This window comes from Gymnodraco acuticeps, unplaced genomic scaffold (genome assembly GCF_902827175.1).
Source record: "Gymnodraco acuticeps unplaced genomic scaffold, fGymAcu1.1, whole genome shotgun sequence".
NCBI classification, from domain to species: domain Eukaryota; kingdom Metazoa; phylum Chordata; class Actinopteri; order Perciformes; family Bathydraconidae; genus Gymnodraco; species Gymnodraco acuticeps.
The window spans coordinates 528,606-554,840 of NW_022992037.1; the positions used below are offsets into that span (position 1 = coordinate 528,606).

General features: G+C 42.2%; 1 protein-coding gene across 1 annotated transcript in view; it reads left to right on the top strand.

Annotated features, from left to right (window-relative positions):
* The first annotated feature begins 3,557 nt into the window (after positions 1-3,557).
* The window catches only part of LOC117536724 (mucin-17-like), a 29,802-nt gene continuing 7,124 nt past the window's right edge, over positions 3,558-26,235 (top strand). The window contains exons 1-2 of the mRNA XM_034201714.1: positions 3,558-9,146; positions 11,625-26,153. Coding sequence (XP_034057605.1) covers positions 3,812-9,146; positions 11,625-26,153 — 19,864 coding nt within the window. The 5' untranslated portion in view covers positions 3,558-3,811. The remainder of the gene's footprint in view (positions 9,147-11,624; positions 26,154-26,235) is intronic.

Consider the following 26,235-nt stretch of genomic DNA (forward strand, 5'->3'; position numbering starts at 1 on the left):
GATCAAGACAACAATGGTATCTTTCACTGGATATTTCGATTACTCAACACAAAGTGCATCACCAATGACTGAATTACTTGGGGAAACAGTGACTAGTGTGACGGATGAGCACACTTCATCACCTGTGGCGACTTCTATTTCTCCAGTCATTAGCACTGTTAAACCAAATCAGTCTCTTTCAACTGCGGCCTCTACAGCCAAAATCTCAAGCGTAACTGTGGACATAAAACAGACACAAACTCTAACAGTGACCCCAATAAGTGGCATTAGGGAAACAGGTTCATCACATCCCAGCACTGCTCAACAGATTACAGATGACCAAACCTCTGGTATGACATCAAGTGGAGCAAGTGCAGCAGTAGAGAAATCAGTATCAGGAACCACACAATATGAGACAGCTCATACTTCAACAACGGCATCTTCTGCTTTAACCACTGAGATACCAACATCAGTATCACAAGAAATGTCAGAAATCAAAACCACCGAAAGGAAATCAGTCACTTCAGAAATTAGCTCTATTTTCACACCCACAGATGAGGTGACTTTAGAGGGCCAGACAATATCGCCTGATGCTTCAAAGAGTGACATTACAGAAATAACTGTAAAACCGTCAGAGGTCATATTAAGGACTACTGTTTCTCATGACACCAATGGGACACAAACTCCCTCTTCTGCATTAATCACTGGTGGCATAGTGACTGGGAAACAAACTGAAAAACTATCCAGTTCACAGGAACCCACAGTTAGTAGCATCACTGACAAAGTTACCATCCCACTACACACTTTAAAAGCAGAGGTTGGCTCTGGAGGTCAAACAACTACATCTTCTGTGTACAGCACTGAAAAACCAATAGAAATGTATGAAGGGACACAAGAAACAGGAGCATCACTACAACCAAGCACATTTGCTCCTACTGGTACAACAGAAACAATTTCATTACCACATTTAACACAAGAAGAAAGGTTAGGCACACAGACAACTGAAAGATCAAGTGAAGAGTTGGTCACTTTGTTTAGCACTGAGACACCATCAGCACAGGTCACAAGTCAGACAGAAACGTTAAGAGACACTACAATGACTGACAAAATCATAGAAAGTTCTGTATTCACTACAACAGATGCCAATGGGTCGGGTGACACAATCCCAGATATGTCTACTCATACATCTTTTGTTTCAGAAACATCATCTCTATACAGCACTGGGACACCAAAGGCAGAAATGTCACCTAAAACAACAAAAACTGTAGAAACCTTTGAGTCAAAAACAATGTCACCTTCAGAAGAACCATCAGTTTTTTCTGATTCTGATATGACAGTAATGAGCGCAGAAACAACGCATCCAAGTTTGGCCTCTGTTATATCTTCTACTGTTTCAGACATTGAGAAGGAAGATAATAGCACTGAATTATCAATGGTAGAATCAATGCCCTCCTCCAGTGGAGACACCATCAAACCTGAAACAATGTCACTCTTAACTCCAACAGATACACTAAGTTCGGTAGAGCACACTTCGGATGTCACTGTAGCCTCCACAGTCTCTTCAATGTTAAGCACAAGGACATCACCCTTTATTCAAACAGAAACCAAAACAGTAACTGAAACAACTGATACTTCAAAAAAAGATGTAACTTCCACTTCATCATTATACAGTACTGAGCGACGAACATCAGTGTCAACTCAAAAACAGGAGACTGTTAACACAAGGCAGACTGAGAAGGCCTCAATAAAACAAGAGGCAAGTTCGAATTTACCAACAACAGATGAAGAAAGCTCAGGTGACCAAACCCAAGAGATGTTCACTCAGGACTCCTCTGTCACAGCTACATCCCCTGTCTCCAGCACTGAGGCACTAGCTGCAACATCTCCTGTTACATTGTCTGCTATAACAAGCATTGAAGATAAAGACATTAGTAGTGAAACTACTATGGCGGAGTCAATTCAATTGAGTGGATCAACTGTGACACCAGAAACGGCATCAGTCCTGATTACAACAGGTACAGAGATTTCTGGAGACAGCACAGATGACTTTACCGAAGGGTCAGTCATAACAGCAACTATTGCTTCTTCATTTTCGAGTACAGAATCAACATCAGTGACTGCATTGCAAGGAACTACAGCTATTGATACTTCAAAGACAGCTGTTACTTCATCACTATTAAGTACTGAGACACCAATATCAGTGTCAATGGAAACAGAGAAGTTTGTAACAGGTCAAACAGGGAACATGTCAGGTACCCCAGCGACAAGTTCAACAACAACAGATGAAAAACACTTGCAGGACCAAACTCAAGATATGTTCACTCAGACCTCCTCTGTCACAGACAAATCTACTTTATACAGGACTGAGGCAACAACAGCAACATCTCCTGTTACAATATCTGCTTATTCAAGCATTGAGAATAGAGACACAAGTAGTGAAACTGAAATGGTGTCAATTCCAACATTAAAAGGATCAACCATGAAACCTGAAACATCATCATTCCTAATTACCACAGATACAGAGAGTTCTGGAGACAGCACTGAAGACTTCACAGAAAAGTCAATCATCACAGCAACTACTGTTTCTTCATTGTTGAGCACAGAGTCACCATCAGTGACAGCATTGCAAGAAACTGACAAAATCGATACTTCAAATACAGCTGTCACTAAAGTTTCATCACTATTCAGTACTGAGACACCAACTTCAGAAACACAGGAAACTGTAACAAGTCAAACTGAAAGAATATCAGCTACACCAGAGACAAGTTCTACGACAACAGATGAAGAAAGCTCAGGAGACGAAACCCAAGACATGTCCCCTCAGACTTCCTCTGTCACAGCTAAATCAACTCCATACAGCACTGAGGTACCAACAGTAAAATCTCCTGTTACAATATCTGCTGTTTCAGGCATTGAGGAAGGAGAGATAAGTGGTGAAACTACAACGCTGGACTCAATTCCTACCTCAATTGGATCAACCCTTAAACCTGAAACATCATCATTGCTCATTCCCACAGGAACAGAGAGTTCTGGAGACATCACTGATGATTTTGCCCAAGACTCAACCATCAGAGCAACTACTTTCTCTTCATTGTCGAGTACAAAGTCACCATCAGTGACAGCATCACATGAAACTGGAACAAGTGACACTTTGAAAACAGCTATTACCAGAGCTTCATCATTATACAGTACTGAGAAACCAACATCGGGGTCAGCTAAAACTCAAGATACTGTTACGACAAGTCTAACAAGTAAAACATCAGCTACTCCAGAGACAATTTCTACTTTCCCAACAACAGATGAAGAAAGCTCAGGTGACCAAACCCAAGACATGTTCACCAGTACCTTCTCTGTCACAGCTAAATCGTCTCTCTACAGCACTGAGGCACCAACTGCAAGATCTGTTCTTACATCTTCTGCTGTTTCAGACATTGATAAGAAAGACATTAATGGTGAAACTACAAAGGCAGAGTATATTCTTACATCCACTGGATCAACAATGAAACCTGAAACATCATCATTCCTAATTACCACAGATACAGAGAGTTCTGGAGACAGCACTGAAGACTTCACAGAAAAGTCAATCATCACAACAACTACTGTTTCTTCATTGTTGAGCACAGAGTCCCCATCAGTGACAGCATTGCAAGAAACTGACACAATTGTTACTTCAAAAACAGCTGTCACTAAAGTTTCATCACTATTCAGTACTGAGACACCATCTTCAGAAACACAGGATACTGTAACAAGTCCAACTGAAAAAATATCAGCTTCACCAGAGACAAGTTCTACGAAAACAGATGAAGAAAGCTCAGGAGACCAAACCCAAGACATGTCCCCTCAGACTTCCTCTGTCACAGCTAAATCAACTCCATACAGCACTGAGGTACCAACAGTAAAATCTCCTGTTACAATATCTGCTGTTTCAGGCATTGAGGAAGGAGAGATAAGTGGTGAAACTACAACGCTGGACTCAATTCTTACCTCAATTAGATCAACCCTTAAACCTGAAACATCATCATTGCTCATTCCCACAGGAACAGAGAGTTCTGGGGACATCACTAATGATTTTGCCCAAGAGTCAACCATCAGAGCAACTACTTTCTCTTCATTGTTGAGTACAAAGTCACCATCAGTGACAGCATCACATGAAACTGGAACAAGTGACACTTTGAAAACTGCTATTACCAGAGCTTCATCATTATACAGTACTGAGAAACCAACATCGGGGTCAGCTAAAACTCAAGATACTGTTACGACAAGTCTAACAAGTAAAACATCAGCTACTCCAGAGACAATTTCTACTTTCCCAACAACAGATGAAGAAAGCTCAGGTGACCAAACCCAAGAGATGTTCACTAGTACCTTCTCTATCACAGCTAAATCGTCTCTCTACAGCACAGAGGCACCAACTGCAAGATCTGTTCTTACATCTTCTGCTGTTTCAGACATTGATAAGAAAGACATTAATGGTGAAACTACAAAGGCAGAGTATATTCTTACATCCACTGGATCAACAATGAAACCTGAAACATCATCGTTTCTCATTACCACAGATACAGAGAGTTCTGGAGACAGCACTGAAGACTTCACAGAAAAGTCAATCATCACAGCAACTACTGTTTCTTCATTGTTGAGCACAGAGTCCCCATCAGAGACAGCATGGCAAGAAACTGACACAATTGTTACTTCAAAAACAGCTGTCACTAAAGTTTCATCACTATTCAGTACTGAGACACCATCTTCAGAAACACAGGATACTGTAACAAGTCCAACTGAAAAAATATCAGCTACACCAGAGACAAGTTCTACGACAACAGATGAAGAAAGCTCAGGAGACGAAACCCAAGACATGTCCCCTCAGACTTCCTCTGTCACAGCTAAATCAACTCCATACAGCACTGAGGTACCAACAGTAAAATCTCCTGTTACAATATCTGCTGTTTCAGGCATTGAGGAAGGAGAGATAAGTGGTGAAACTACAACGCTGGACTCAATTCCTACCTCAATTGGATCAACCCTTAAACCGGAAACATCATCATTGCTCATTCCCACAGGAACAGAGGGTTCTGGGGACAACACTGATGATTTTGCCCAAGAGTCAACCATCAGAGCAACTACTTTCTCTTCATTGTTGAGTACAAAGTCACCATCAGTGACAGCATCACATGAAACTGGAACAAGTGACACTTTGAAAACAGCTATTACCAGAGCTTCATCATTATACAGTACTGAGAAACCAACATCAGGGTCAGCTAAAACTCAAGATACTGTTACGACAAGTCTAACAAGTAAAACATCAGCTACTCCAGAGACAAGTCCTACTTTCCCCAAAACAGATGAAGAAAGCTCAGGTGACCAAACCCAAGACATGTTCACCAGTACCTTCTCTATCACAGCTAAATCGTCTCTCTACAGCACTGAGGCACCAACTGCAAGATCTGTTCTTACATCTTCTGCTGTTTCAGACATTGATAAGAAAGACATTAATGGTGAAACTACAAAGGCAGAGTATATTCTTACATCCACTGGATCAACAATGAAACCTGAAACATCATCGTTTCTCATTACCACAGATACAGAGAGTTCTGGAGACAGCACTGAAGACTTCACAGAAAAGTCAATCATCACAGCAACTACTGTTTCTTCATTGTTGAGCACAGAGTCCCCATCAGTGACAGCATGGCAAGAAACTGACACAATTGTTACTTCAAAAACAGCTGTCACTAAAGTTTCATCACTATTCAGTACTGAGACACCATCTTCAGAAACACAGGATACTGTAACAAGTCCAACTGAAAAAATATCAGCTACACCAGAGACAAGTTCTACGAAAACAGATGAAGAAAGCTCAGGAGACCAAACCCAAGACATGTCCCCTCAGACTTCCTCTGTCACAGCTAAATCAACTCCATACAGCACTGAGGTACCAACAGTAACATCTCCTGTTACAATATCTGCTGTTTCAGGCATTGAGGAAGGAGAGATAAGTGGTGAAACTACAACGCTGGACTCAATTCCTACCTCAATTGGATCAACCCTTAAACCTGAAACATCATCATTGCTCATTCCCACAGGAACAGAGAGTTCTGGAGACATCACTGATGATTTTGCCCAAGAGTCAACCATCAGAGCAACTACTTTCTCTTCATTGTCGAGTACAAAGTCACCATCAGTGACAGCATCACATGAAACTGGAACAAGTGACACTTTGAAAACAGCTATTACCAGAGCTTCATCATTATACAGTACTGAGAAACCAACATCAGGGTCAGCTAAAACTCAAGATACTGTTACGACAAGTCTAACAAGTAAAACATCAGCTACTCCAGAGACAATTTCTACTTTCCCAACAACAGATGAAGAAAGCTCAGGTGACCAAACCCAAGACATGTTCACTAGTACCTTCTCTGTTACAGCTAAATCGTCTCTCTACAGCACTGAGGCACCAACTGCAAGATCTGTTCTTACATCTTCTGCTGTTTCAGACATTGATAAGAAAGACATTAATGGTGAAACTACAAAGGCAGAGTATATTCTTACATCCACTGGATCAACAATGAAACCTGAAACATCATCGTTTCTCATTACCACAGATACAGAGAGTTCTGGAGACAGCACTGAATACTTCACAGAAAAGTCAACCATCAGAGCAACTACTTTCTCTTCATTGTTGAGTACAAAGTCACCATCAGTGACAGCATCACATGAAACTGGAACAAGTGACACTTTGAAAACAGCTATTACTAGAGCTTCATCATTATACAGTACTGAGAAACCAACATCAGGGTCAGCTAAAACTCAAGATACTGTTACGACAAGTCTAACAAGTAAAACATCAGCTACACCAGAGACAAGTCCTAGTTTCCCAACAACAGATGAAGAAAGCTCAGGAGACCAAACCCAAGACATGTTCCCTCAGACTTCCTCTGTCACAGCTAAATCAACTCCATACAGCACTGAGGTACAAACAGTAACATCTCCTGTTACAATATCTGCTGTTTCTTCATTCTCGAATACACAGTCAACATCAGTGATAGCATCGCAAGAAACTGAAACAATTGATACTTCAAAGACAGCTGTCACTAAAAAATCATCACTGTATAGTACTGAGAAAACAACCTCAGTGTCAACTGGAACACAGGAGACTGTGACCACAAGTGAGACACAGAAAGCATCAATAACACTAGAGACGAGTTCTACTTTTGCAACAACCGATGAAGAAAGTTCAGGTGACCAAACCCAAGAAGAGTTCACTCAGACCTTCTCTGTCACAGCTAAATCAACACTATACAGCACTGAAGAATCAAAAGCAACATCTCATGTTACCTCATCTGCTGTTTCAGACATGGAGGATCAATACCTAAGCACAACAGCCCCTTTAGTTTCTAGTAGTTCAACCGTTACTAAACAGACAGAGAAGACTGAGATAACACCAGAATTGGTGACTGCTGATATGTCTATACCAAAGGTAGAGGGTTTAATGGTTCAAACCTTAAATAGTTTCACAACTGGCCCAATGTTGCCTACTACTGCAGAGACTGCAACATCAAGTGCTATAAATACAACAGATCAAGCTCCATGGGAGAGTCAAGTAACATCACAAACAGTGAAATCAATAGGCCCAGATAAAACAAATGTTCCTTCAACTTCAACACCCACAACTATGCATGAAGAGTTGAAACAGGATGATACAACAACTCCTTCCTCACATCGATCCATTGCAACCACTGCGTTTCCTTTATACAGTGCTATTGAAATGATTAAGACAACAATGGCGTCATTCACCGAATATTTCAGACATTACTCAACACAAAGTGCATCAACTATGGAACAAGTTGATGTAACTTATCTGGCTACATCATCTGCCTCAAGCATTGAGGATAAAGACATTAGCAGTGAAACTATAAAGGCAGATTCAGTTCTTACCTCAATTGGATCAACCCTTAAACCGGAAACATCATCATTGCTCATTCCCACAGGAAGAGAGGGTTCTGGAGACATCACTGATGATTTTGCCCAAGAGTCAACCATCAGAGCAACTACTTTCTCTTCATTGTCGAGTACAAAGTCACCATCAGTGACAGCATCACATGCAACTGGAACAAGTGACACTTTGAAAACAGCTATTACCAGAGCTTCATCATTATACAGTACTGAGAAACCAACATCAGGGTCAGCTAAAACTCAAGATACTGTTACGACAAGTCTAACAATTAAAACATCAGCTACACCAGAGACAAGTCCTACTTTCACAACATTAGAGGAAGAGAGCTCAGTAGAGCAAACTACTAAAATGTCAAGCAAAGACACTACGGTTCCTACATATTCTTCGTTGTTTAGCACTGATAAATCAACTGTTCTTTCCATTGGGGAACAAGCCAGTGCTACAACAGCTCAGACACAGAAGTCCTCAGTCTCTGCAATAACTGATAACACCGAACAAAGTGCCATGGTCACTCAAGCAGCTGAAGATGGCTCAGGTGACCAAACATCTGAAATGTACACTGATATCTCTTCCGTCATACATTTTACAAAACTGCCATCATTTACAGGAGAACCATCCATTTCTCCATCCTCTGATGAGACACTCACAAGCTCAATGACAATGTCTCCAAGTTGGGCATCTGTTAAATCCTCTGTTACGGAAATGGATGATGATTCTATCAGCAGTATATCTACAATGGTGGAGTCCATTCCTTCATTCAGTGGACCAACCATGGGCCCTGGAACTGCATCATTGGCACTTCAACCTACCTCTCAAGCTGAAAAGTCTGTAGACAGCAGTGTTGATTTCACCGCAGAGTCCTTACTTCTGGCAACCACTCTGTCCTCAATGTTAAACACTGAAACTCCATCGGTGACTGTCACAAGTCTCACAAGTAAAACATCAGCTAGACCAGAGACAAGTTCTACTTTCCCAACAACAGATGAAGATGGCTCAGGTGACCAAACCCAAGACATTTTCACGCAGTCTTCCTCTGTCACGTCTAAATCCAGTCTGTTTAGCACTGAGGCACCAACGGCAACATCTCCGGTTACATCATCTGCTGTTTCAGACAGTAAGGATAAAGACATTAGCAGTGAAACTATAAAGGCGGATTCAGTTCTTACCTCAATTGGATCAACCCTTAAACCGGAAACATCATCATTGCTCATTCCCACAGGAACCGAGGGTTCTGGGGACAACACTGATGATTTTGCCCAAGAGTCAACCATCAGAGCAACTACTTTCTCTTCATTGTCGAGTACAAAGTCACCATCAGTGACAGCATCACATGAAACTGGAACAAGTGACACTTTGAAAACAGCTATTACCAGAGCTTCATCATTATACAGTACTGAGAAACCAACATCAGGGTCAGCTAAAACTCAAGATACTGTTACGACAAGTCTAACAATTAAAACATCAGCTACACCAGAGACAAGTCCTAGTTTCCCAACATTAGAGGAAGAGAGCTCAGTAGAGCAAACTAATAAAATGTCCAGCAAAGACACTATGGTTCCTACATCTTCTTCGCTGTTTAGCACTGAGAGATCAACTGTTCTTTCCATTGTGGAACAAGCCAGTGCTACAACAGCTCAGACAGAGAAGTCCTCAGTCTCTGCAATAACTGATAACACCGAACAAAGTGCCATGGTCACTCAAGCAGCTGAAGATGGCTCAGGTGACCAAACATCTGAAATGTACACTGATATCTCCTCCGTCATAAATTTCACAAAACTGCCATCATTTACAGGAGAACCATCCATTTCTCCATCCTCTGATGAGACACTCACAAGCTCAATGACAATGTCTCCAAGTTGGGTATCTGTTAAATCCTCTGTTACGAAAATGGATGATGATTCTATCAGCAGTATATCTACAATGGGGGAGTCCATTCCTTCATTCAGTGGACCAACCATGGGCCCTGGAACTGCATCATTGGCACTTCAACCTACCACTCAAGCTGAAAAGTCTGTAGACAGCAGTGTAGATTTAATCGCAGAGTCCTTACTTCTGGCAACCACTCTGTCCTCAATGTTAAACACTGAAACTCCATCAATGACTGTCACAAGTCAAACAGAAAGATTATCAGCTAGACCAGAGACAAGTTCTATTCTCTCAAAAACAGATGAAGATGGTTCAGGTGACCAAACCCAAGACATGTTGACGCAGTCTTCCTCTGTCACGTCTAAATCCTCTCTGTTTAGCACTGAGACACCAACTGCAACATCTCCGGTTACATCATCTGCTGTTTCAGACAGTAAGGATCAAGACATTAGCAGTGAAACTATAAAGGCGGATTCAGTTCTTATCTCAATTGGATCAACCCTTAAACCGGAAACATCATCATTGCTTATTCCCACAGGAACAGAGGGTTCTGGGGACAACACTGATGATTTTGCCCAAGAGTCAACCATCAGAGCAACTACTTTCTCTTCATTGTCGAGTACAAAGTCACCATCAGTGACAGCATCACATGAAACTGAAACAAGTGACACTTTGAAAACAGCTATTACCAGAGCTTCATCATTATACAGTACTGAGAAACCAACATCAGGGCCAGCTAAAACTCAAGATACTGTTACGACAAGTGTAACAAGTAAAACATCAGCTACACCAGAGACAAGTCCTACTTTCCCCAAAACAGATGAAGATGGTTCAGGTGACCAAACCCAAGACATGTTGACGCAGTCTTCCACTGTCACGTCTAAATCCTCTCTGTTTAGCACTGAGACACCAACCGCAAGATCTCCGGTTACATCATCTGCTGTTTCAGACAGTAAGGATAAAGACATTAGCAGTGAAACTATAAAGGCGGATTCAGTTCTTACCTCAATTGGATCAACCCTTAAACCGGAAACATCATCATTGCTCATTCCCACAGGAACAGAGGGTTCTGGAGACAACACTGATGATTTTGCCAAAGAGTCAACCATCAGAGCAACTGCTTTCTCTTCATTGTCGAGTACAAAGTCACCATCAGTGACAGCATCACATGAAACTGGAACAAGTGACACTTTGAAAACAGCTATTACCAGAGCTTCATCATTATACAGTACTGAGAAACCAACATCAGGGCCAGCTAAAACTCAAGATACTGTTACGACAAGTCTAACAAATAAAACATCAGCTACACCAGAGACAAGTCCTAGTTTCCCAACATTAGAGGAAGAGAGCTCAGTAGAGCAAACTACTAAAATGTCCAGCAAAGACACGATGGTTCCTACATCTTCTTCGTTGTTTAGCACTGAGAGATCAACTGTTCTTTCCATTGTGGAACAAGCCAGTGCTACAACAGCTCAGACAGAGAAGTCCTCAGTCTCTGCAATAACTGATAACACCGAACAAAGTGCCATAGTCACTCAAGCAGCTGAAGATGGCTCAGGTGACGAAACATCTGAAATGTACACTGATATCTCTTCCGTCATACATTTCACAAAACTGCCATCATTTACAGGAGAACCATCAATTTTTCCATCCTCTGATGAGACACTCACAAGCTCAATGACAATGTCTCCAAGTTGGGCATCTGTTAAATCCTCTGTTACGGAAATGGATGATGATTCTATCAGCAGTATATCTACAACGCTGGACTCAATTCCTACCTCAATTGGATCAACCCTTAAACCGGAAACATCATCATTGCTCATTCCCACAGGAACAGAGGGTTCTGGAGACAACACTGATGATTTTGCCCAAGAGTCAACCATCAGAGCAACTGCTTTCTCTTCATTGTCGACTACAAAGTCACCATCAGTGACAGCATCACAAGAAACTGAAAAAAGTGACACTTTGAAAACAGCTATTACCAGAGCTTCATCATTATACAGTACTGAGAAACCAACATCAGGGTCAGCTAAAACTCAAGATACTGTTACGACAAGTGTAACAAGTAAAACATCAGCTACACCAGAGACAAGTCCTAGTTTCCCCAAAACAGATGAAGATGGCTCAGGTGACCAAACCCAAGACATGTTGACGCAGTCTTCCACTGTCACGTCTAAATCCTCTCTGTTTAGCACTGAGGCACCAACTGCAACATCTCCGGTTACATCATCTGCTGTTTCAGACATTAAGGATAAAGACATTAGCAGTGAAACTATAAAGGCTGATTCAGTTCTTACCTCAATTGGATCAACCCTTAAACCTGAAACATCATCATTGCTCATTCCCACAGGAACAGAGGGTTCTGGGGACAACACTGATGATTTTGCCCAAGAGTCAACCATCAGAGCAACTGCTTTCTCTTCATTGTCGATTACAAAGTCACCATCAGTGACAGCATCACATGAAACTGGAACAAGTGACACTTTGAAAACAGCTATTACCAGAGCTTCATCATTATACAGTACTGAGAAACCAACATCAGGGTCAGCTAAAACTCAAGATACTGTTACGACAAGTCTAACAAGTAAAACATCAGCTACACCAGAGACAAGTCCTAGTTTCCCAACATTAGAGGAAGAGAGCTCAGTAGAGCAAACTACTAAAATGTCCAGCAAAGACACTACGGTTCCTACATCTTCTTCGTTGTTTAGCACTGATAAATCAACTGTTCTTTCCATTGGGGAACAAGCCAGTGCTACAACAGCTCAGACACAGAAGTCCTCAGTCTCTGCAATAACTGATAACACCGAACAAAGTGCCATGGTCACTCAAGCAGCTGAAGATGGCTCAGGTGACCAAACATCTGAAATGTACACTGATATCTCTTCCGTCATACATTTTACAAAACTGCCATCATTTACAGGAGAACCATCCATTTCTCCATCCTCTGATGAGACACTCACAAGCTCAATGACAATGTCTCCAAGTTGGGCATCTGTTATATCCTCTGTTACGGAAATGGAGGATGATTCTATCAGCAGTATATCTACAATGGTGGAGTCCATTCCTTCATTCAGTGGACCAACCATGGGCCCTGGAACTGCATCATTGGCACTTCAACCTACCTCTCAAGCTGAAAAGTCTGTAGACAGCAGTGTTGATTTCACCGCAGAGTCCTTACTTCTGGCAACCACTCTGTCCTCAATGTTAAACACTGAAACTCCATCGGTGACTGTCACAAGTCTCACAAGTAAAACATCAGCTAGACCAGAGACAAGTTCTCCTCTCTCAAAAAAAGATGAAGATGGCTCAGGTGACCAAACCCAAGACATTTTCACGCAGTCGTCCTCTGTCACGTCTAAATCCAGTCTGTTTAGCACTGAGGCACCAACGGCAACATCTCCGGTTACATCATCTGCTGTTTCAGACAGTAAGGATAAAGACATTAGCAGTGAAACTATAAAGGCAGATTCAGTTCTTACCTCAATTGGATCAACCCTTAAACCGGAAACATCATCATTGCTCATTCCCACAGGAACAGAGGGTTCTGGAGACAACACTGATGATTTTGCCCAAGAGTCAACCATCAGAGCAACTGCTTTCTCTTCATTGTCGAGTACAAAGTCACCATCAGTGACAGCATCACATGAAACTGGAACAAGTGACACTTTGAAAACAGCTATTACCAGAGCTTCATCATTATACAGTACTGAGAAACCAACATCAGGGTCAGCTAAAACTCAAGATACTGTTACGACAAGTCTAACAATTAAAACATCAGCTACACCAGAGACAAGTCCTAGTTTCCCAACATTAGAGGAAGAGAGCTCAGTAGAGCAAACTAATAAAATGTCCAGCAAAGACACTATGGTTCCTACATCTTCTTCGCTGTTTAGCACTGAGAGATCAACTGTTCTTTCCATTGTGGAACAAGCCAGTGCTACAACAGCTCAGACAGAGAAGTCCTCAGTCTCTGCAATAACTGATAACACCGAACAAAGTGCCATAGTCACTCAAGCAGCTGAAGATGGCTCAGGTGACCAAACATCTGAAATGTACACTGATATCTCCTCCGTCATAAATTTCACAAAACTGCCATCATTTACAGGAGAACCATCCATTTCTCCATCCTCTGATGAGACATTCACAAGCTCAATGACAATGTCTCCAAGTTGGGTATCTGTTAAATCCTCTGTTACGGAAATGGATGATGATTCTATCAGCAGTATATCTACAATGGTGGAGTCCATTCCTTCATTCAGTGGACCAACCATGGGCCCTGGAACTGCATCATTGGCACTTCAACCTACCACTCAAGCTGAAAAGTCTGTAGACAGCAGTGTAGATTTAATCGCAGAGTCCTTACTTCTGGCAACCACTCTGTCCTCAATGTTAAACACTGAAACTCCATCGGTGACTGTCACAAGTCAAACATCAGCTAGACCAGAGACAAGTTCTATTCTCTCAAAAACAGATGAAGATGGCTCAGGTGACCAAACCCAAGACATGTTGACGCAGTCTTCCTCTGTCACGTCTAAATCCTCTCTGTTTAGCACTGAGACACCAACTGCAACATCTCCGGTTACATCATCTGCTGTTTCAGACAGTAAGGATCAAGACATTAGCAGTGAAACTATAAAGGCGGATTCAGTTCTTATCTCAATTGGATCAACCCTTAAACCGGAAACATCATCATTGCTCATTCCCACAGGAACAGAGGGTTCTGGGGACAACACTGATGATTTTGCCCAAGAGTCAACCATCAGAGCAACTACTTTCTCTTCATTGTCGAGTACAAAGTCACCATCAGTGACAGCATCACATGAAACTGGAACAAGTGACACTTTGAAAACAGCTATTACCAGAGCTTCATCATTATACAGTACTGAGAAACCAACATCGGGGTCAGCTAAAACTCAAGATACTGTTACGACAAGTCTAACAATTAAAACATCAGCTACACCAGAGACAAGTTCTACTTTCCCAACAACAGATGAAGATGGCTCAGGTGACCAAACCCAAGACATTTTCATGCAGTCTTCCACTGTCACATCTAAATCCTCTCTGTTTAGCACTGAGGCACCAACTGCAACATCTCCGGTTACATCATCTGCTGTTTCAGACATTAAGGATAAAGACATTAGCAGTGAAACTATAAAGGCGGATTCAGTTCTTACCTCAATTGGATCAACCCTTAAACCGGAAACATCATCATTGCTCATTCCCACAGGAACAGAGGGTTCTGGGGACAACACTGAGGATTTTGTCCAAGAGTCAACCATCAGAGCAACTGCTTTCTCTTCATTGTCGAGTACAAAGTCACCATCAGTGACAGCATCGCATGAAACTGGAACAAGTGACACTTTGAAAACAGCTATTACCAGAGCTTCATCATTATACAGTACTGAGAAACCAACATCGGGATCAGCTACAACTCAAGATACTGTTACGACAAGTCTAACAAGTAAAACATCAGCTACACCAGAGACAAGTCCTAGTTTCCCAACATTAGAGGAAGAGAGCTCAGTCGAGCAAACTACTAAAATGTCCAGCAAAGACACTACGGTTCCTACATCTTCTTCGTTGTTTAGCACTGAGAAATCAACTGTTCTTTCCATTGGGGAACAAGCCAGTGCTACAACAGCTCAGACAGAGAAGTCCTCAGTCTCTGCAATAACTGATAAGACCGAACAAAGTGCCATGGTCACTCAAGCAGCTGAAGATGGCTCAGGTGACCAAACATCTGAAATGTACACTGATATCTCCTCCGTCATAAATTTCACAAAACTGCTATCATTTACAGGAGAACCATCCATTTCTCCATCCTCTGATGAGACACTCACAAGCTCAATGACAATGTCTCCAAGTTGGGTATCTGTTATATCCTCTGTTACGGAAATGAATGATGATTCTATCAGCAGTATATCTACAATGGTGGAGTCCATTCCTTCATTCAGTGGACCAACCATGGGCCCTGGAACTGCATCATTGGCACTTCAACCTACAACTCAAGCTGAAAAGTCTGTAGACAGCAGTGTTGATTTCACCGCAGAGTCCTTACTTCTGGCAACCACTCTGTCCTCAATGTTAAACACTGAAAATCCATCGGTGACTGTCACAAGTCAAACATCAGCTAGACCAGAGACAAGTTCTCCTCTCTCAAAAAAAGATGAAGATGGTTCAGGTGACCAAACCCAAGACATGTTGACGCAGTCTTCCTCTGTCACGTCTAAAGCCTCTCTGTTTAGCACTGAGGCACCAACGGCAACATCTCCGGTTACATCATCTGCTGTTTCAGACAGTAAGGATAAAGACATTAGCAGTGAAACTATAAAGGCGGATTCAGTTCTTACCTCAATTGGATCAACCCTTAAACCGGAAAGATCATCATTGCTCATTCCCACAGGAACAGAGGGTTCTGGAGACAACACTGATGATTTTGCCCAAGAGTCAACCATCAGAGCAACTGCTTTCTCTTCATTGTCGAGTACAAAGTCACCATCAGTGACAGCATCACAAGAAACTGAAACAAGTGACACTTTGAAAACAGCTATTACCAGAGCTTCATCATTATACAGTACTGAGAAACCAACATCAGGGTCAGCTAAAACTCAAGATACTGTTACGACAACTGTAACAAGTAAAACATCAGCTACACCAGAGACAAGTTCTACTTTCCCCAAAACAGATGAAGATGGCTCAGGTGACCAAACCCAAGACATTTTCATGCAGTTTTCCACTGTCACATCTAAATCCTCTCTGTTTAGCACTGAGGCACCAACTGCTACATCTCCGGTTACATCATCTGCTGTTTCAGACAGTAAGGATAAAGACATTAGCAGTGAAACTATAAAGGCGGATTCAGTTCTTACCTCAATTGGATCAACCCTTAAACCGGAAAGATCATCATTGCTCATTCCCACAGGAACAGAGGGTTCTGGAGACAACACTGATGATTTTGCCCAAGAGTCAACCATCAGAGCAACTGCTTTCTCTTCATTGTCGAGTACAAAGTCACCATCAGTGACAGCATCACAAGAAACTGAAACAAGTGACACTTTGAAAACAGCTATTACCAGAGCTTCATCATTATACAGTACTGAGAAACCAACATCGGGGTCAGCTAAAACTCAAGATACTGTTACGACAAGTCTAACAAGTAAAACATCAGCTACACCAGAGACAAGTTCTACTTTCCCAACATTAGAGGAAGAGAGCTCAGTAGAGCAAACTACTAAAATGTCCAGCAAAGACACTACGGTTCCTACATCTTCTTCGTTGTTTAGCACTGAGAAATCAACTCTTCTTTCCATTGGGGGACAAGCCAGTGCTACAACAGCTCAGACAGAGAAGTCCTCAGTCTCTGCAATAACTGATAAGACGGAACAAAGTTCCATGATCACTCAAGCAGCTGAAGATGGCTCAGGTGACCAAACATCTGAAATGTACACTGATATCTCTTCCGTCATACATTTCACAAAACTGCCATCATTTACAGGAGAACCATCCATTTCTCCATCCTCTGATGAGACATTCACAAGCTCAATGACAATGTCTCCAAATTGGGCATCTGTTAAATCCTCTGTTACGGAAATGGATGATGATTCTATCAGCAGTATATCTACAATGGTGGAGTCCATTCCTTCATTCAGTGGACCAACCATGGGCCCTGGAACTGCATCATTGGCACTTCAACCTACCTCTCAAGCTGAAAAGTCTGTAGACAGCAGTGTTGATTTCACCGCAGAGTCCTTACTTCTGGCAACCACTCTGTCCTCAATGTTAAACACTGAAACTCCATCAATGACTGTCACAAGTCAAACAGAAAGATTATCAGCTACACCAGAGACAAGTTCTACTCTCTCAAAAACAGATGAAGATGGCTCAGGTGACCAAACCCAAGACATGTTGACGCAGTCTTCCTCTGTCACGTCTAAATCCTCTCTGTTTAGCACTGAGGCACCAACTGCAACATCTCCGGTTACATCATCTGCTGTTTCAGACAGTAAGGATCAAGACATTAGCAGTGAAACTATAAAGGCGGATTCAGTTCTTACCTCAATTGAATCAACCCTTAAACCTGAAACATCATCATTGCTTATTCCCACAGGAACAGAGGGTTCTGGGGACATCACTGATGATTTTACCCAAGAGTCAACCATCAGAGCAACTACTTTCTCTTCATTGTCGAGTACAAAGTCACCATCAGTGACAGCATCACAAGAAACTGAAACAAGTGACACTTTGAAAACAGCTATTACCAGAGCTTCATCATTATACAGTACTGAGAAACCAACATCAGGGTCAGCTAAAACTCAAGATACTGTTACGACAAGTCTAACAAGTAAAACGTCAGCTACACCAGAGACAAGTTCTACTTTCCCAACATTAGAGGAAGAGAGCTCAGTAGAGCAAACTACTAAAATGTCCAGCAAAGACACGATGGTTCCTACATCTTCTTCGTTGTTTAGCACTGAGAAATCAACTGTTCTTTCCATCTGGGAACAAGCCAGTGCTAGAACAGCTCAGACAGAGAAGTCCTCAGTCTCTGCAATAACTGATAAGACGGAACAAAGTTCCATGATCACTCAAGCAGCTGAAGATGGCTCAGGTGACCAAACATCTGAAATCTACACTGATATCTCTTCCGTCATAAATTTCACAAAACTGCCATCATTTACAGGAGAACCATCCATTTCTTCATCCTCTGATGAGACACTCACAAGCTCAATGACAATGTCTCCAAGTTGGGCATCTGTTATATCCTCTGTTACGGAAATGAATGATGATTCTATCAGCAGTATATCTACAATGGTGGAGTCCATTCCTTCATTCAGTGGACCAACCATGGGCCCTGGAACTGCATCATTGGCACTTCAACCTACCACTCAAGCTGAAAAGTCTGTAGACAGCAGTGTTGATTTCACCGCAGAGTCCTTACTTCTGGCAACCACTCTGTCCTCAATGTTAAACACTGAAACTCCATCGGTGACTGTCACAAGTCAAACAGAAAGATTATCAGCTACACCAGAGACAAGTTCTACTCTCTCAAAAACAGATGAAGATGGCTCAGGTGACCAAACCCAAGACATGTTGACGCAGTCTTCCTCTGTCACGTCTAAATCCTCTCTGTTTAGCACTGAGGCACCAACGGCAATATCTCCGGTTACATCATCCGCTGTTTCAGACAGTAAGGATCAAGACATTAGCAGTGAAACTATAAAGGCGGATTCAGTTCTTACCTCAATTGGATCAACCCTTAAACCGGAAACATCATCATTGCTCATTCCCACAGGAACAGAGGGTTCTGGAGACAACACTGATGATTTTTCCCAAGAGTCAACCATCAGAGCAACTGCTTTCTCTTCATTGTCGAGTACAAAGTCACCATCAGTGACAGCATCGCATGAAACTGAAACAAGTGACACTTTGAAAACAGCTATTACCAGAGCTTCATCATTATACAGTACTGAGAAACCAACATCAGGGTCAGCTAAAACTCAAGATACTGTTACGACAAGTCTAACAAGTAAAACATCAGCTACACCAGAGACAAGTCATACTCTCTCAAAAACAGACAACACTGACACTTTCACTAAAGCGCCCTTCACCACAGTAACTGCTGTCTTATCAATGTCTAGCACAGATTTGCCACCAATCACAGCATCACGTGAAACTGAAACAAGTAAAACTTCAGCAATCCAGATCATTGAAGATTTGGAGACAAGTTCTACAATTAGTTTTTCAGAAGAAGACAGCTCAAATGGGCACACAACTGAAATTCTAACAGATGAATCATCCATTCTGTCTGTTGTGTCAACTACTGACCAAAAAGTGAATCCAATTAGTCACTCAGCTATAGTTATTGGCAGCTCACGGGAAACAGTTACTGCATCTCCTAGCTTCACAAGCCCATCCATTCCTGTAATTGATGAGAGTGAGTTGATTTATCAAACCACCACTGTTGCTGGTATAAAAAGCACTTTTTCTTCCATGTTCAGCACAGAAAGACCAACAGTAACCACAGGATTACTTGAACCTGAACAAATTCATACCTCTGAATCTACTATTACGTCTCCTCCAACTGATATTTCATCATCCTCTTTGTTCAGCACAGCGAAACCTATGATCACAACTGTTGCAAGTGTGGCAGTCTCAAAGACAATGACAGATATTACTTCATCTCTTCACAGTACTGAAAAACCTAAAGTGGTTTCAGCGAGCACAATGCATGCAGAGGGCTCTGGTGACCAGTTCACTGATATGTCGGGTCGGATCTCAGCTGTGACAGATTCTTCGGTTGCAACCTCCTCTGATGGTACTAAAACCATTGACGTTTTAAAATCTCAAGTAACCAAAGCTTCTTCTCTCTACAGTACTGAGAAACCAACACCAGTACCACCAACTGCATCCATTGAATCTAAAAGCAAAATCCCATTTTCTACAGCCACAGATACAATTGAAATAGCTGAGACTCAGACCACATCACAACCTATTGTTGAATCATCATCCCAAACTACTTCACCGTTGATGAAAGAAGAATCTACAGATGTTACCCACTTTTCTACCACAATTGAGGCTACTTCTGTATCAGACTCTGAGTTAGAAAGTGGTGATTTTGCTGAACTAGAGGGCTCAGGAGAAGACACATCTGAATCCACAGATAAAACTCCAACAACAACAGCCTTTGATCAACACACAATAATGACCTCTGAGCCATCAATTGCCTCCACTTTTATGGAAGGAAAAAGTTCAAGTGCAGGAGATTTTACAACGGTCCCAACAAGTCCTTTTACCTTAGGAACCTCTCAACCCATGGCGATCCCTAGTGTCACTGTGCATACCTTAAAGGAAACCTCCACATTTATTGACATGGAGAGCTCTGGTAGCTATACCGATGAGGATGATTTGGAATCTAGTACAGATGGATCTGGTGCAGGGATATCTGTTGAGACTACCATAAAACCCCAGAACGAATTTACTGAAGCCACAGATGAGACTGAATTAGATGACAAAGAGAGCACCCCTGACATGTTAAGTGTTGCATCCTCAACTCAATCCAATACACAGTTTACCAAGGAATTGATGACATCAACTCAATCACCACACCTGACAAGCAGTGAGCATTTTATTACTGAACAGGGCAGTGGGGTCTTCACAGATAACTCTACATTGGAGGATGAGAGTTCAGGTGATGATCTTTCTGATGGACCAACTACATTTGAACCAGTCACAAGTCATCCCCTGTCCACAACTGTTGCAGCTACAAAAGGAATCATGTTATCATCTAGTGCTGTTGTTTTTCCTGAGGAGAGCTCAAATGACCAAACAACTGCTTTATTGGATATTAAAGATATAGAGATAACGAGTACAGCTTCTTCCCTATTCAGCACAGAGAAACCTAAAACAACAACATCATTGCATGAAAGTGGACCATATGTTTCAACATCTGCTCAAACAGTATCATCTTCTCTCTACAGCACTGAGAAACCAAACATAACAGTATATGCTGTAACATCTGCCCAGTTGGGTAACACATCTTTATCTGCAACAGCTACATCAACACCAAGTTCAGCCTTCACATTTGGAGAAGCCACAGGTGAAACTGAAACCCTTTTGTCTGTCACAGCAACCACTGATGAGCAGGTTTCCTCACAGTCGGGGGACATTGCTCCAGATACAGAAAGACCCATCACTTCTGAATCGACAGTGCCTTCTGTCTCAAGCATTGGCCAGGAGGAATTTACTCTAGCTGAGCACATAACGCAGTCATCCTATACAACTGTCTCCCCCCATACAAAAGAAGCTTCAGTTAGTGATCACTCTGCAATTGACTTCACCACAGAAAGCTCAAGCACTGAACATAAGCAAACTGTAGGCACAATGATGTCCACCCCTATTCCCTCCATTATATATCAAAGCATCACAGACCAACAGGTTGTCATCATTACTCCCAGTAGCAGCATAGCCAACACTGACCTAACTGAACAAACACCTACCATGGTCCTGCATGTGTCTAAACCATCAACCAGCACAACCATCATATTCACAGAGGATGCAAAAGATGAAGATGAGCTTTTCTCTACAGCTACAGACAGTATGAGGGAAGGAAGCCCCACTCCCGAACTTATTACCAAAGATGATAATATCATTGATGCAGACACTATCTCCATAGTTCCCTCTTCTTCCTTTTACCTAACTATTCAGACAGAGGAAGCTGGAGGTGTCACACAAATTACAATGTCTCAAATGTCGGAAGTAACAGAACAATCAGAAGGTTCAGGGACTGATGCCACCTTCTTCACTCCTACACCAGTAACTTTACATGCAACCTCAATCACTGAATTGGCATTAGCCTTATCGTCTTCAGAATATTCAACACCCACTCCAAAACCAACAATTGTGGAAGGTGTATCTAGTATGGAGACATCTAGTGAAGAGGTGGAGACATCTAGTGAAGAGGTGGTTACATCTGCACCACAGGCCACTCCAGCTAACACTCTGTCTGCAAATTCAGTCTCTCAAGTAACCCATTTAACTACACCTTATACTGTATTTCCTATTGAGACACAATCAAAACCAGTTCCAGAGCTGGTGGAGAAGGACTTTTCAGGCGATGACACTGCTGATAATGTTACTGAGTCTATCACTGAGATTGCTGCTTCATCATTTGTGCCTTCTCAAACTTTAACTGAAACAACAGACTCAAGCTCAATCACACCGGTGTCAAGTGAGGAGTATATGTTCAGCACAGTGGAAAAAGAAAATAACATGACATCCTTACCCACAGCCGTTCCTGCCACAAGTCATGGCCCAACAGGTGAAACATTAAGTTTGACAATTTCCACGCAAACTGTTGTACCTTCAGTTGCTGCCACACAACTTACATCAGTGTCCACTGAACCTGGCACACTGAAAACAACGAGTAAAGCTTTTGATAAAGAATCTTCAGGTGATGACTCTAGTGAATGGACAGCATCTGAGAAAACAACAACATCTACAGTCTCTTTACTGTTCAGCACTGAAAAATCAACTGTTGCGCCTGAACAAGGACATACAAATGAGGTGATTCCAGATCAACAAAATCAAAGTATGTTCACTGAGGGCATAATAACAACAGATAAGGCAGAACACATCTCACCAACCTCACCTGGCACTGCCACAGGAGAGTTTGCAAAGTCACCAGCAAGTGCTCCCTCTTCTCTTTATAGTACAGAGAAACCATCTGTCACTGTTTTGAAAGATGTAACTGATGCAGACACTTCAATGTATCCAACTTCTGCTACACTAACAACTTCAACATTGAAGGTAGAACCAGTAACATTTTCCGTGACCTCAACTGAACCTGCCATGGAGCAGATAGCAATTGCAGTATCACATACTGCTTCCAGTCTTTATAGCACTGAGAAGCCAACTGTCACATCATCTCCTGATGTTACTGGGAAGGATAGCTCTGATGATTACACGGTCACAAAACCTGCAACACAAAAATATACTCTTCTGCACAGTACAATGGACCAATTGCTTTCCAAAATGACATCACCTCCTCACTACAGCACAGATACATTTTTAATCCCAAATAACATTGATGTTGTAGGCTCTGGAGATTACCTTTCAGAAACCACAACTGCATCATCTAAGACTTTGACAATCAAGACTGAAAATACTGTGGCCCCTCCACTCTCCCATTATTTCAGCACAGAGAAACCCACCACAATGACCTTAGAGTATACAACTCAAATGAGTGAGATAACCACAGAGTTAGTGAAAGCATCAACATCAGAAACAGTTTCAACCCCTACCAATGTTGCATTATCAACCCCAGCACATGAAGAGAGCACAAGGGACCACATTACCTCTAAATCTACAGAAGAATCAACTTCCACATTGACATTATCTTCTCTTTCAAGCACTCCAAAGCCTGATGTAATGGTTCAGTTTGTTACTACTTATGTACCTGAACCAGATACGACACAATCTGAGGTGTCCTTCCAACAGGCCCGCTCTGAGATCATGTTCACTCATCATCCACACATTGAAATCTCCTCTGAGAAAACTGTGTTGGCCACAACCAGCCCAATGATGCCAAGTGAGGAGTCAAGCCAGCACTTTGAACCTAGTGATGTGATTTCCCAGACTGCAATTACACCCTCATCACTGAAAGATAAAACAGCTGAAGCACAGAGCCAAGCACCTATGACCAAAGAAGTTTCAACTGATGCTAGAGGTAGCACAGTTGAAGATAGTAAAACATCTGTTGACGACTCAATAACTTCCCATCTTACTGATCAAACTGTTTATTCTAAAGGGACAGAGCCTTCCTCTGCAGACTCAAGCTCAGTGGAAACATCTGCAGTGAGTTCAAGTGAACAAACTCTAGAAGCAACAGCTTCTTCACTTTCAATGCCAACAAAAGAGATGCCATCCTCAACTGTGTCCTCACTTTTTAGCACCGAGACTCCATTGGTTTCTTCCATTTCTGATGTCACTGATCGAGTGTCTTTCGAAAAGTCATCAACAACATTGCCCAAAACGGTGACAGGAAAGAGAGGAGAGACTGCAACTTCCCCACCCGCCTATCAAAAGTCAACTGCAGTGTCAAGTTTTGCAAGTACATCATCGGAGAGTGAGGAAATCCCTGTTTCAACAGCAACAACTATGAGCATTTTAACAGAAGAAGAAGGTTCTGATTCTGTCACTCCAGCTGTTTCCTCTGTTTCCAGTACTATTGATTTGGATATAACCACAAGCACTTTATCACCTGAGATGGCAAACACCCAAACAGATAAACTAGAATCCTCTACATCTGAACAAACCTCAGGTCCGAAGGCAACTGAGACCTTCATCACTGACGCTTATGCAACACAATACCCTGCTGTGACCAGCACTGAAGAGTCACCAAAGACATTAACTTCTGTTGAATCATGGTCAACAGCTTCTGAAAGTGAAGAGACACAAGATGCAGACCTAACAAGCACACATCAACCTACTGGTGTTACACATGCAGCAGAAATCTCTATGAGTTCAGAGACTAAAGTAGTAGTCACCACAATGCCAACAGAACACATTTCCTTTGAATCTACTTCAAATGTTCCCTCAAAATCATCACCATCACAGCCTGAAGTCATGGTCCAATTTCTCACAACGTTTTCCCCTGCACAACACCTAACCACTCCCCAGAGGTCATTTGAACAGGCCAGATCAGAGATTGCAATAACACACATCCCTCACACTGATCTTTCTTCTCAGGATATATCACTGACCACAACTCGCCCTATGTTCACAAGTCATGAAGCAAACCAGATTACAGAATCAACAACTGTGCCCGCTACCTCGTCTTCTGTGGCTGAAGCTGTTTCTGCTTCAGTGGAAGATGGGACAGTTGAATCCTTGAATCCTGGTGCAAAGCCAGAACCATTTCCAGCTACAGTTCACCAACCCACCTCTTTAGAAAATATATATGATGTCAATACAGATTATCCTATCCCAGATTATGAAGATCCAAACCTTACCATTGTTGAATCAACTCCACCATCCAATGAAACTAAAACATCCCAAGACACAGCAGTGTTCCTTACTACACCAGCTGTTGCTCCTCAACCATCTGAGAGTCAACCTACTGACTCAGTAAGCAGTTCTGGAAGTAGCTCAGAAGAAAGGTCTTCTACGAAGTCTCCCGTAGAAGCAGCAGCCGCTATCACTTTCTTGCCTTCTGCTTCAGCTCCCGTCAGTACAGCATCCTCCTCTAGTTCTGAGAGTGGTTCAGAAAGCATTAGCAGCTCAGAAGAAAACATGTTGTTGAAGATAGATAATAATGAAGTTGCGAACGTCACCTCTGAAATGATATCTGCCACGACTAGGTCACCATTTATCCTTAGCACTAGGGCTGAAAGTGGGTCCGTCAGTTCTGACAGTGCATCCTCCAGCTTTGAGAATGTGTCTGATGAAATGACTACTACAAAGAAACCAAAGATCATCAATACGGAGCAACAGTCCCTGTCCCTAGATGACATTCTGACAGTATTCAAGGTCAATGCTACCACAGTCTCAAAGATAGAGTCCACTAGTGTTGATAGTACCTCTGAGAAAGAAGATGAGAGCAAAATGGACGTCTCTACTTACACTGAAATACCCACAAGGACCCAAACAGAGTTCACAACGGCAGCAGCTCAAGCCCAAAGCCATTCAGTTTTGGTTGCATCTCTAGCCACCACTCCGTCCTCTTTTTCTGAGGAACAACATAATGACACAACAGTCATTAAAGGAGAACCACCACTAACAGGGGAGGAAACAACTGCAGTAGCTGACATAGGATTCGAGTTGGGGCACACTGTCGTTGGCGAGACTGTCGAAATACAAGGTACATGTCTTTAAACGGCTTATATTCCAATACAACAAAAATGTGTATGCTCATAATAATTTCCTTTTCATGCAACTCTTAT